Source organism: Eublepharis macularius, chromosome 4 (genome assembly GCF_028583425.1).
Source record: "Eublepharis macularius isolate TG4126 chromosome 4, MPM_Emac_v1.0, whole genome shotgun sequence".
NCBI lineage: Eukaryota > Metazoa > Chordata > Lepidosauria > Squamata > Eublepharidae > Eublepharis > Eublepharis macularius.
The window spans coordinates 138,153,352-138,167,301 of NC_072793.1; the positions used below are offsets into that span (position 1 = coordinate 138,153,352).

Below are 13,950 nucleotides of genomic sequence, written 5' to 3' on the forward strand. Positions count from 1 at the left end.
TTATTCTTATTTTTGTTTCCTTCAACATATTCTGTTACAGTTCCTGATGCCATTGATGGAAAAACTTTCACAGCCACTGCAGTAGACTTAAATCCTTGGGTTGAATATGAATTCCGTGTAGTAGCCAGTAACAAAATTGGTGGTGGAGAACCAAGTTTACCCTCTGAAAAAGTAAGAACTGAAGAGGCAGGTTAGTAGGTTTTTCTGTTTATTTGCTTGTTTCATTTAATTTCACTGAAATGTTCATACTGATGAGGCCATCAGAGATTGGTACAATTTTCAACTTTTATGTTGCATGTTAGACTATTGCTACTTGACACACTGTGATTACCAAACCTTTGATATGTAGCTGCAGTATCATGTGTTACTATCATATAATTATAATTTGTATGTAGTGGTGATCTTCCTTACAGTAAAGAATAAAGCCAAAATTTCATGGTAAAGTGCTTATAACAAGACTTTCCATTCAGTCCAAAGAAAACAGTGTCACTTGTGCATTTTATAGAAGGTAGAACTTGTTACCATAGTGCTGCTTGCATAGTCCAATGAATATTTTGCTTTTAGTGTCATTGAACATTCTTAGGGGAGGCAAAGCAAAGTGCATAGACTGTGGGTTCCCATGTCCTGAGATAAGGAAAACCAATTTCAGTCACCACAGGTTGGAGATTACTCGAGAAGGTCACTAAATAGTGGTGTTTGATCTTCAGCTCTGAATACTTTAAGGGAAAATTCACTTACAAAGGGATAAGAAAACGATTCCCTACCAGACTGCAGCTCTGTCACTGGTGTTTTGGAAACACAAAGAAATGTGAATACAAGTAAAAATCAGAATATTTCTTGCTATTCCTTGCAATAGTCAAAACAAGTGTTTATATATAGCTTAGTAACGCATGTAGAGGATTAAGTAGGCCTATGTGATTATTGAACAGGAGCACTCAGAAGGAAATTATTTAGCAATTGTTCTTCCAAAAATCTGACAACCGTGTGGTTTGAAAAGTTGACTGTTGCATTGTTTTCTGATGCTTGTGCAGGCTGTAAGATGTACTCTTATATTCTTCCCATCTTCTCTTTTCAGAATTTGGTAATGTTTATCATTAGGGCATTAGTGAAGAATAGCATAATTCCACTAAACAGGAATTCAGAATTTACCTTAAATGATTGTGTCTCTTCAGTTACGGAACATACGTGGCACAAAAACTAGTGCTGTCAGGTGGCTGTGAGAGATTGAGCACCACTTGGCAGCCATGGGCCGACCATCAACTGTGTGCTCACGAATCATGCTGTTCACTTTAAAGATGGTGGGCTAATAGTGCTCTTTTTTCCAACAACTGAGTAGTAGTAAATAACTGAATTTTAAGAGCATTAATCAAGATTAATAGGGAATCTCAAAGCCAAGTTCTAATACCACAATTTTGCTTTTGTGGGTTGGCCATCTAATTTCCGTCATTTCTGTTGAGAATAGGACACATTAATAAGTGGCTCAGAGAAGATTCGGTCAGTCCATTTGGTCAGTATAGTGGGAACCATAGGGAAGCAGTTTGACTGGGTTGGTTAAACTTTGGTTTAACTCTAAGGCAGGTCTCCTTTCAGCAAGCTTTAAAAAACACTTGTACAAAAATGCAGTACCAATGGAATCAATGGGTTTAGACTGGAGTAACTCTTTTTAGGATTGCACGGTTAGAGCAGATATTGTGTTAGATCCCATGGAGGTTTTCCATTGGAAGGAGATTTTCCATCAGTAGATATTTTCAATGGGATCCAAGCCACTGTGTTCTCCCCTTGGAATCGTACCAAGGGCTAAAATACATGATCTAAAACCATGCCAAATGACTGGTATTGCATGCTATTATGTGAGAATGGCTCTTTCATCTATTTAGCTGAAATTCTGGGTATCATTGAATTAATATATGCTCTATTATGTATAAGAATAATACAACTATACGTCTTCACAGTTCCTGATACACCACCATCTGAAGTAAGTGGAGGAGGCGGAAGCAGATCTGAGTTAGTCATCACATGGGATGTAAGTAGTTTTCATGGGATTTAATACTCAAAGGTTTACTGTTTTTCATTAGAACTTTCCATAAAGTAGCCTGCCTGGGCAACATTAATTTTCATTTATATGGTACTTATTACAGAATTGCTCTATAGCCTCAATATGTATGCTTTTCTTGACATCTTAATAGTTTAGTTCTTGATTGAGTTAGAATATTATTAGAACAATACAAGTGGTGGAATCTTGAGGGGGGCATCTCATTTCCCCTTCCCCCACTATTTCATATTTCCTTTTCCCCTTTTCTCCCCAGCTTCTCTCCTTCACAACTACTAACCAATCTACCTTTATCTGCTTCCTCCCCCATCTTCAGGTGTCTTTCCTTCCCTCCCAATGGTATCCTTTCCCCAGGAAAATTCTGGCTGATTTGTGTGGTACCAGTTGCTGAGCCAGGCCCAGTAGCATGGTGGGAAACTTGCAAGAACATCCAGAGGCTGCCTCAATTTCCCTGTATTCTCCACCCATGCTATTCTCTTATTCCCTCCTGTTGGCAGTCCCCATATACTCAACTTTTACTACTTCCTTCTCTACTTCCCATAAACTCACCACCACAAACCTTCAGCTATATTTATTATTAATTTACTTAATTTATACCACACCTTTCTCCACAATGGTGACCCAAAGTAGCTTACATTATTTGTCTCTCCTGTATTTTATTTTCACACCAGCCAAAACAGCCAGTTTGGTTTAGTAGTTAAGAGCAACAGGACTCTAATCTGGACAGCTGAGTTTGATTCCTCACTCCTCCACATGAAGCCAGCTGCTTGGGCTCTATCCTGATGCTACTCATCATCACTATTCTCAAGCAGCTGGCATTGGCCCAGGAGGCAAGCATTGCACTGTCTTTTCTGCAGCTCCACTCTCTGCCTTTGTCTTCAGTACTTTTTGGGTGTGGGTGAACCTGGGGGAGTGGAAGCCCCTGGCTGGGCTTCACCTGTGGTGTTGGAAGTTCCTGGCTGAGCTTCCTCTGTGGTGTTGGGGCTGGAGGGTGCTAGTGGCTCTGCCTCAGCTGCTGGTTGTGGACTCTGATTAGCCAGCAGCTGTTCTTCCTGATCACCAGCCTCTGCTGAGTTGGAGCTGGCTACACAAAGCTCCTCTTCTCCTGAGGAGTCCTCACTTTCTCTGAGCCCAAACTGGCCCATGACACATACATTCCTGCCCTGGAGTTAAGATGACAGGGAGAGGAAACTCCTGACTGTCCCATAAAGCTTGGTTGGTGGGTATATGGGAGAGAGCCTTTTTGGTAGTAGTCCCATGAGTGTGGAACAATCACCCCAGGGAGGTGTGTCCCAATGAGTTCTCCCTCAAAGGCCAGAACAGCCTTCGAAAAAACCCTGCTCCTTCCTGCGGCCTTATATTAATAGAAATCAAGGCTTGATGGCTGGTAATACAGTTGTAGTTGCCTAGTAACGGCCACTGTGGACATTCATTTCTTAAAACTGTAAGTGCTGCTTTTGTCACTTTGGACCCTTTTAACCTCCCAATGTATATATTTTTTTAACTGTTCAGATTTTTCTGCAAACTTGGGGCTTTTCTCAGGTTTCTAGAAAGATTTCTTGTTTATCTGTGGCACCAGTATCTGGATTTAAGTATCTACGGATAGGAACATGTTGAGAATTAGATACATTGATTTAGTTAAGCACATTTGAGAGTTATTTAACTTGAGTAGGTTTAGCAAAAAAAATGAGAGCAACTGCTTGGATCTTGGGAAATACAGAAGTGTCAGTATCATTCCTCACTGCATCTGATAATATATATTCCAGTGTCTTTAATCTGAGTTTTTCTGTGAGATTATTGTGTCTGTCCATCCACCCCTACCCCCACCCCCACCTCCACCCCAATACATTCATGCATACCTGTCAACCAGACTCAGACCAGCCGCACACTCTGAGTAGGAGCAATTTGTGCATGAGGGCCAATCTGGGTGATAGATTTCCTGAGAAAAGTGTAAGATGACTTGTCATGCCCTGGCTTATGCTCATGGAAAGGCATCCATGTTGTTAGTGAACTGTGGCGCACTACTGCTAGGTTTACTTGCCTATGCATTGATGCCCATACTAAATCCTTCATGCAGAGTGGATATATTAGGCATAAAAAATGGCTCGGTGTGTTATGTGTTTTTTTTATTAAGAACCTAGTGTGTTAACCAGTATCTCCTGAATCTTATTCTACTCTAGCTAGGTTTCTTCCCGCGTTCACTCCAATTCCCCTGGTTAAACCATTCATTTTCTGCTTTCTTTCTTCCTTTCATAGCTTTTCCCTCTCTCATTCCTACCTTTGTGCTTTTTTCTATTCTTCTCCTTGTATGTATAATAATCTCTCTTGTGTCATCCATCAGGCTGCCTCCTTTCCATCTTTCAAATCCTTTCAAACAAGACATTTCCTAGCTGTATGTAATGGATGTTATCTTCTCCCACCCTTTTCTATTCCCCATTATGTCATCCCTCCCATTTTGTGCTCATGTGTTTATTAGATTACAATGCTAGCTTCCTGTGTAGGTTATTATTAGACTTTTGTGTTACTTAATTGGATGGGGCTAGATCTGTTTTATATTCTGTATAGCACTTAATTAATAATTGGCACTTAATAAGTGGTTGACAATGATAACTAAGTACTCAGGCTTTTCCTGTACTCTGGGAGCTGGCCAACAGCAGCAAGCTACTCTGCTCTTCTGGCTCTTGGGATGTAGTGATAATATAGTGTAAGAGGCATTTTCTGAGAGCAGAGAAGATGGCATAGCTGCAGTCCATACTATCCTATGGAAGCTGACCCACTAACCCAGAAAAATGGTGGTATAAAGAGGCTAAGACAAAGGATTGTGGGATATACCTGTTGAAACTCATAGGATTTTGTAGTACATTAAGTAAAGCCCTGCTTAAGTATTGATTGCAATTATTACATCCTCCCCTCATGCCCAAGGAAAATTATGTCATTCTTCTTTGATAGCCCTATATATTTACTCAGGACTTCAGTAGAATTTAATCAGAAATGTGTTTAAGATTGCAGCCTTAATGCGTTTTGTGTGAGATTTATAAGTGCCACAGTTACAACAATCCTATAGAGTTTTTACAAAGAAAGCCCTTCAAATGCTCAGTTGTGTTTTGGGGAATTCAGAGGTGATAGAGACTTACCCCACGTGTTGTTATTTTTTAGTTCCTATAAAAGAGCTGGAGATGAATAATTGTTCTATTCTTGGCCAAAGTACAAGGCCATTTAGCAAAAGAGCTGGTTAAGCTAGTTACCTTCTTCCTTGCTGAAAGAGTGGCTATTTTTTGTAGCCTTTGAGAAGTTTCTTTAATGCTAAAGAAACCACTGTTAACAAAACATGTTCAAGTACTATAATTTGTTTTAATGACTGTATTACTGGAAGGTGTGTGACTGTATAATAAAGATAGTGATCAATCAATGCATTTGGTGTGTTTTATCGACTCGATTATATTGTTGATTGATGGTTTAACTGATTTAATCCATCAACATTCAAAACTCTTTCCTCCTAAAAGTACACTGACAGATTTTGTTCTGCAGCCTCAAACAATTCTGTCATTGTAGAGGTTTTTGTTTGCTTATGTTCTGGTTTTTATATTTTATTCATTTCTGATTTTTGTGTAGCCTGTTCCTGAAGAATTGCAAAATGGCGAAGGATTTGGTTATGTTGTTGCTTTCCGGCCACTTGGCTTTACAACATGGATACAGACTGTTGTTACGTCACCTGACACACCAAGATATGTCTTTAGAAATGAAAGCATCTTGCCATTTTCACCATATGAAGTCAAGGTTGGCGTATACAATAATAAAGGAGAAGGACCATTTAGCCCAGTGGTCAGAGTGTTCTCTGCTGAAGAGGGTGAGTTATTGAATCATGGCTTAGTAGCTTTCATTGTCATGTCCCATAAAAATAAGTGGTGTGAATATTTTATTAGCATTGGTGAAACCATTTTAATTAGCTATCAAACTGGCTGAACTGTTGTTTCCCCCATCCCCTTTTTTTGAGCACTCTGCTTTCTCTTTTGTTCCTAACTCAGAACCAACTGTAGCACCTTCCGGTGTGTCTGCAAACAGCCTCTCATCTTCTGTGATTGAAGTCTCCTGGGATCCCATTTCTTTGAAAATGAATAATGGGAGATTTCTGGGCTATGAGGTAAAAATAGTTCCATGTGTTCTTTTTTAAAAATGTAAGTGTAACATGATTGTGGCAATATACTTTTTTTAAACTTTGCAGGTAGTTTGTTTGCAGGTTGAAAAGCTGTAGCTTACTGTTAAGATCAGCTGTTCCATCTTTGCTTATTTATAGGAAAATGAGTCATTCAAACATCTGGTGATCTTCATTTTTCCTCCCTAAATTTTGGAGGGGAAGGTGGCTAAGAGGCCTGCTGTTCAGAACAGGAAAAGCAGTTTTCTGCTTCTGAATCTAGATGAACACATGGTATAGTCACAAATAATCTGGTCTTAGGGGGAGCATAAAAGTCAAATGTAAATATTCACAGGTTTTTTTTTTCAGAACTTAAGCCTTGTCTTATTTGCTGGCATTACACCAGATCAATTACAGCAAGCTCACTAAAATTGCATTGAGAATGAAAATCAGCTGTCAGTTGGGTCCTGCTGTGGCTACATGCCTGTTTGGTATCTGATACACTTCCTGCCACTGCTCTAGCAGAGATGAGCACATACTGCCACCTGTATCAATGCAAGCCCAGTTGCATTTGTACACACCTGGTTGTGTTCCTTTTGCTTAGGAGGAAAGCAGCATTTTTTTTTTAGTAAACTGTTATTTAAGTTGACAACAAAAGCAAGTGAGGCACAAAATTTGATACCAGCATTTGCAATATATAATAACAATGGAAGAGATACTGGTAAAGAGCTATTGAGTGACTGCAGCTTCTCAGATTAATTTAATGTATTAAATTTCTAACTTGCCCTCCCCGCGAACGGCCTCAGGGCAAATAACTTAGTTAGACTACAATAACAATAAATACAGTATAAAATTAAACACAGTATTATTAAACACAATTAAAATCATAAAACCATATCCAACAGAAGTAAAGATATTAAAACTATCAGCAATTGGAGGGGGTAGAGCAGGCAGGTCATAGATGTTTCAGATAAACAGCGGACCAAGGCCACAGAAGAGAGGAAGACCAGGTAACCTGCCCAGACCTCAACCACTGCCATAGGCCTGGAGAACATTTCTGTCTTACAGGCCCAGCGGAACTGTAATAATCCTGCAGGGCCTGGTCTTGATAGAAAGAGAGTTCCACCAGGCCAGTGCCAGGGCTGAAAAGGCCCTGACTCTAGTTGACTCTAGGCAAATGTCCTTGGGGCCAGGGACCACCAGAAGATGTTGATTGACAGAACGAAGAGCCTTCCAGGGAACATATGACAAGAAGCAGTCCTGCAGGTTTGTAGGTCCCAGTCCATTTAGGGCTTTGGATGTCATATTCAATACCTTAAACTTGACCTGGAACTCAACTGGAAACCAGTGCAGCTGGCACAAAATAGATCTAATGTGTGTCCTAACCAGAGTCCCAGTGAGAATACATGCTGCTGCATTCTGGACCAGTTTTAACTCCCGGATCAACCTCAAGGACAGCCCTGTGTAGAGTGAATTACAGTAGTCCAGTCTGGAGATGACCATTGCTTAGATCACTGTTGTGAAGTCGCTAGTTGAGCAGTAAGGAACAAGCTGCCTGATATGCCAAAGATAATAAAATACAGACCTGGCAACTGCCGTGATCTGGGCCTCCATTGACAGGGAAGCACCCAGGACCATGGCCAGGCTTCTCACTGTCAGCATAGGTGCCAACAGCTGGGCTGGGAAACATATTACTAAATCTGTTGACCTGAAATCCAGATACAGAACCTCCATCTTCACAGGATTCAACTTCAGTTGACTCTGTTTCAGCCACCCAGTCATAGCCTCCAAAGCCCTGACCAAGGTATCCGACTCTGTGTACAGTCAACCATCTAACAGGAGATATAATTGGCTGTCATCCACATATTGATGACACCCTAAACCAAAACTCTGAGCTGTCTGGGCAAGGGGAGGGATATAAATGTTAAATAACATCGGGGAGAGTATTTCCCCCTAAGGGACACCACATATCAGTGGATAGCATGGTGATGTCTGCTCTCTAAGCATCACCCTCTGTCCCTAACCATGGAAAAAGGAGATCAGCCACTGCAAGGCCACCCCACATATTCCTGGGCAAGGCAGTGGGTCAACAGGTCATAGTCGACCATACTGAATGCCACTGTGAGATCTAACAACAACAGCAGTGCCGACCTACCCCAATCCAGATGTCTACAGAGTTCTTCTGTCAGGGTAGCCAGCGCTGTCTCCATCCCATGACCAGGGCAGAAACTGGACTGGAAGGGATTCAGGATAGAGGAGTCCTGGGTCAAGTAAAATAGAATTGTTTCTTTAAGTTTTAAACAAAAGGAAGCTTCCAGCCCATCAGTTCTATTATCAAAGACAGATTGAAAATGAAATTTCATTCTGATTGTGGGAAATAAACAATCGGTAACAAAAGTGTAGCCTGTGCTTTTGCATTCACTAGATAAGATATTGGAATAATGGTGGAAAAGAACAGTCTTCCAACAGAGTGAAAGCTACAGGAAGTGAGACATCGGCAAGAATAACAGGCTTGAAGAGCAACTTGTTATACTATACAGCTGTTCGAGCATACAACAGTGCAGGAGCAGGCCCTTTTAGTGCTACTGTCAATGCCACCACAAAAAAGACACGTAAGTACCTTTACCTGTCATAATTTAAGGCTAAGAGGAAAAATGAAATGATGGGCTTCCATTACTTATAGTGAAAAAGAAACATTTTTAGTATGCTAATTGAAACTTGGTGAAACACATAAAAGCTTTGCATGCTTGTATATTTTTTTTTTTTTTTTGTAAAATTTTTATTGGGTTAGAACATTAATATTTTTACATTACATTGCATTCAATTATCCCCTAATTTTTCATTTCTAACCCCCTCCCTTTCCCCCCCTTTTTTGACTTCCAACAGCTTTCCCACCCTCTGTCCCTTTTCCCTTACTTCTATTAATTTCCTCTATCTAAAACAAATATATATTCTCCATTATATTAAGCAGTACATCTTTAACTCTTTTACTTACTATACATCCAAACTATACTTCTTTAGATAAACAATTTATCCCATTTTCCAGTTTTGAATATTTTTGTATGTCATAAACCATAAAAATTTCCCACATTTAAATCAAACAATTTGATTTGTTCTCTATATATTAATCATTTCTACATTCAGTTTGGTGCATATAAGTCTTATCAAGTAAAAAAAAAAAAATATTGTTAATTACTCAATCCTCATGTTTAAACCGTTAATTATTCTCTATCAATATTCTATCAATTAACCTTTACATATCTATATATATCTCAATCAATTAATTAAACTAACTGCTTATAAATTCACATTTCTCTTCCTCCCCCGGTAAAGTCACCCCTCTCTTTTATACTTTTATTATACTTCAGTAGTTCTCAAACTGCCACAGTTTTCCTCCCACCTCCCACTTCTTCTCCAGATATTGTTTCAGCTTCTCCCAGTCTGTGTTAAACTGCCCTGAGTCCAGATCTCTCAGTTTTCTTGTCATCTTGTCCATTTCAGCCATATACAGCAATTTGTAGATCCAATCTTCAATAGTTGGCATTTCTTGTACTTTCCATTTCTGCGCATACAAAAGTCTAGCTGCTGCAGTCATATAAAATATCAACGTCCTATGGTGGGCTGGGATTCCCTCCATTCCCAAGTTTAGCAGCAGGAGTTCTGGGTTCTTATTTATTTGAAACTGTAAAATTTCACTCATTTCTCTTATTATTTCCCCCCAGAACTGCCTAGCTACCTCACACGACCACCACATATGATAGAGGGAGCCCTCATGTTTTCTACATTTCCAGCATTTATTAGAAGTGTTCAAGTTTCCTAGCGCAATCTTCTTTGGTGTCATGTACCAACGATAGATCATTTTGAAAATGTTCTCTTTAATATTAATACATGTCGTTGTCTTCATTGTAGTTTTCCACAAGTATTCCCATGCCTCCATTGTTATTTCTTTATTAAAATTTATAGCCCATTTCACCATTTGTGTTTTAACTGTCTCATCCTCGGTATACCATTTCAACAGTACTTGGTATACCTTGGATATTCTTTTCTTGTCCTCTTTAAAAAGGGTCTGCTCTAGTTCCGAGTTCTCTGTTCGTATACCTCCCTTTACAGAGTCCGAGTTATACAAGTCTCTGATCTGTCTATACTGGAACCAATCGTAGTTCGGTGATAGTTCCTCTTGCGTCTTTATTCTAAGTTTAGACACTTCAGTTTTAGTTATTTCTTTATACGTTAAACATTGTTGTTCATTATCAACAGCTCTCGGATCTATCACCTCGTATGGAACCACCCACAAAGGGGTTCCTTCTTGTAGGTAAATTCTGTACTTCTTCCAGATTGTATATAAACTTCTCCTTACAAAATGATGCAGGAACATCGAGTTGACCTTTACTTTGTCATGCCATAGGTATGCGTGCCATCCAAATATTTTTTTATATCCCTCTAGGGCTAATAGTTTCTTGTTCTTTAATGTCATCCACTCTTTTAACCAAACTAGGCAGATTGCATCATGGTAAAGTCTCAGGTTGGGCAGTTGCATTCCGCCTCTTTCCTTTGCATCTTGTAGAACTTTTACTTTCACTCGAGGCTTCTTGCCTGCCCAAACAAAATCTGATATTTTCCTCTGCCATTTTTCAAATTGTTTAGAGTCTCTGATGATTGGTATTGTCTGTAGCAAAAACATTACTCTTGGTAACACATTCATCTTAACTGCTGCAATCCTGCCCAACCATGACAAATTCAGTCTATTCCATTTGATCAAGTCTCTCTCTATCTGAGTCCATAATTTTTCATAATTATTCTTGAACAAATCTATATTTTTTGCAGTCAGCTCAACTCCCAAATATTTCACCTTACTAGTTACTTCACAGTCCGTTGTTTCCATTAACAATTGTTGTTTCTGCTTAGTCATGTTTTTACATAATATCTTTGACTTCTTTTTGTTAATGAAGAAACCTGCCAAGTCACCAAACTCCTTGATCTTATCTATCACTTTTGGCATGTTCTCCAATGGATCTTCTACAATTAACATTATGTCATCTGCAAATGCTCTAACCTTGTATGAATAGTCCTTTATTTTTATTCCTCGTATTTCCTCGTCTTGTCGTATTTGTATCATCAGAGTCTCCAATACTAAAATGAACAACAATGGAGATAACGGGCAACCTTGTCTTGTTCCTTTACTAATCGTCAATTTCTTGGTCAGTTCATCATTCACTACAATTGCTGCAGTCTGGTCTCTATAAATTTCTTTAATTGCTCTGATGAATCTTTCTCCCAATTGTAGCTTTTCCATAGTGGCAAACAAAAAATCCCAGTTTAAATTGTCAAACGCTTTTTCAGCGTCTACAAAGAAGAAGCCAACCTCTTTGTCACAACGCTTGTCATAATATTCAATAGCATTGATCACTGTCCTTAAATTGTCTCTTATTTGTCTGTCTGGCAAAAAGCCTGCTTGTTCCTCCTCTATGACTTCCGAGAGCCACCCCTTCAGTCTCTCCGCCAATATCTTCGTAAAAATTTTATAATCATTGTTAAGTAGTGATATAGGTCTGTAATTTTTCACGTTAGTCAGATCTTGGCCCTCTTTTGGGATCAATGATATATTCGCTTCGCTCCAAGTCTCTGGAATTCTTTGATCCCTAAAAACTCCGTTCATCACCTCTTTTAGGAATGGTGCCAGTTCGTTGGCCATTGTCTTATAAAATTTAGCCGTAAGTCCATCTGGCCCTGGCGCCTTTCCTAGATTTGCGGATTGTATTGCCTTACTTATTTCCTCATCAGTTACTTCACTATTCAACTTATTTCTCCAAGCTTCCGAGATCTCTGGAAGTTTAGTTTTCTCCAAATATGATGCTATTGATTCTTTGGTTACTTCTTTTTTATTATACAGCTTAGCATAAAATTTATAAAAGGCTCTACTAATGGTAGTCTGCTCCAGGTACGTTTTATTTTCTTCACAGATTTTATTTATTATTTTCTTTTCCCTTTTCTTCTTCAATTGCCATGCCAAATATTTCCCAGGTTTATTAGCACCCTCAAAAGCTTTTTGATTCAGTCTTTTAAGGTTCCACTCCAATTCTTTATTACTCATTGCTGTTAACTGTTCTTGAAGAATTTTAATTTCCTGATGTATTTTCTTTTTCCCTGGTCTCTTTTTTAACTGTATTTCTTTGGCCTTTATTTTCTCCTCAATCTCTTGTCTTTTCTCCTCTTTCTTTTTCCTTGCTCTGCCATTTAAGTCCATTAGTATGCCCCTTACAACCGCCTTATACGCGTCCCAAACTTTACTGGTTGGTACTTCTTTATTCACGTTATATTGTATAAAAAACTTTGTCTCTCTTCTCAATATTTCCATATTTTCACTTTCCTGTAGCAAGTCCTCATTTATTCTCCAGGCTTTCCTTTTTCTCCTTTTTCCAAATTTCCACATAATTGGATTGTGATCTGAGCCTACCATCGGCATTATTTCTACCTCCTTAGTCCATAACGCTAAGTCCTTTGAGGCCCAGATCATATCAATTCTTGATAATGTAAGATGCCTTGCAGAATAAAAAGTAAACTGTTTGGTTTTAGGATATTCTCTCCTCCATACATCTTCGAGAGTCTCTTGTTGAATCAACTCAAAAAAAAGCTTTGGCAATAGTCCTCTTTTCTTTTGTGCTGTTGTAGTCTTTTTATCTAGTTCCAAATCTGTCACTCCATTAAAATCTCCAGCAAGAATTATCTGGTCATATACAAGATCGTCTAAATGCTTCCTTAAATCCTCAAAGAAGCTTTCTTTTGCACCGTTAGGTGCATAAAGTCCGACTACCAACACTCTCTTTAAATTCCAATTACATTCCACCGCTACAAATCTAGCTTCCACATCTCTCATAACAAATTTTGGCTGCAGCTCCTCTTTTATGTACAACACCACTCCTCTTTTTTTCTTGTTAGAGGCCGCTACAAATTCTTTGCCCAATTTTCCAGATTTTAAATATTTTGCATCCTGTTTTCTAATATGGGTCTCCTGCAAACAAACAATATCACATTTTTGTTTTAGTAGCCAATGAAAAATAATTTTCCTCTTATTCGGTGAGTTTAGTCCATTTACATTCCAAGATAATACATTACACTCCATATTCATGGTTTTGTTGGTAAGTCTTTTTCATTGTCCTTGATAAATCTCTCCATCTCCCGCTCAGATCTGATGCGTTTTTTTGCCCCTCCAAACTCAAAGGACACTCCTTCCGGTAACTCCCATCTGTATCTGATATTCATGTCCTTCAAAGTTTGAATTAGCACTCTATATTTTTTCCTGTCCAGTAACACTGATCTGGGCAGTTCCTTCATTATGATAATCGTCTTACCATCAATCTCCAATGGATCTTGAAATTGTTTTGTCACAATCCTCTCTTTCATGTTTCTAGTTGTAAACTGCACAATCACATCCCTTGGTAGTTTCCTCTGGGTTGCAATTCTCGAGTTCACACGGTACGCCACATCTAGGATAGCCACAATTTCCTCCTCCTCCTTCCCCAGGTAATCAGCCAACACCTCAGTCATCTGTTCTTGCGCTGACTTCCCTTCCACTTCTGGCAGACCACGAAAACGAAGCTGCTTCTCCATGTGTTTAGTTTCTGCAACTGACATCCTCCCCTTCACCAGTCTCATCTCTGTTTGTTGCGTTTCTATTAAATTCTCCATCGCGTCCTCTACTGTTTTAACTCTCTGCTGCGTTCCTTGTAATTCACTACTAATCGTTTCCACGCCTTTTTTCACTTCTGAC

General features: G+C 39.1%; 1 protein-coding gene across 1 annotated transcript in view; it reads left to right on the forward strand.

Annotated features, from left to right (window-relative positions):
- CNTN3 (contactin 3) overlaps positions 1-13,950 on the forward strand; it is a 161,952-nt gene that overhangs the window by 134,116 nt on the left and 13,886 nt on the right. The window contains exons 12-16 of the mRNA XM_054976404.1: positions 41-190; positions 1,953-2,023; positions 5,663-5,897; positions 6,076-6,191; positions 8,608-8,794. Coding sequence (XP_054832379.1) covers positions 41-190; positions 1,953-2,023; positions 5,663-5,897; positions 6,076-6,191; positions 8,608-8,794 — 759 coding nt within the window. The remainder of the gene's footprint in view (positions 1-40; positions 191-1,952; positions 2,024-5,662; positions 5,898-6,075; positions 6,192-8,607; positions 8,795-13,950) is intronic.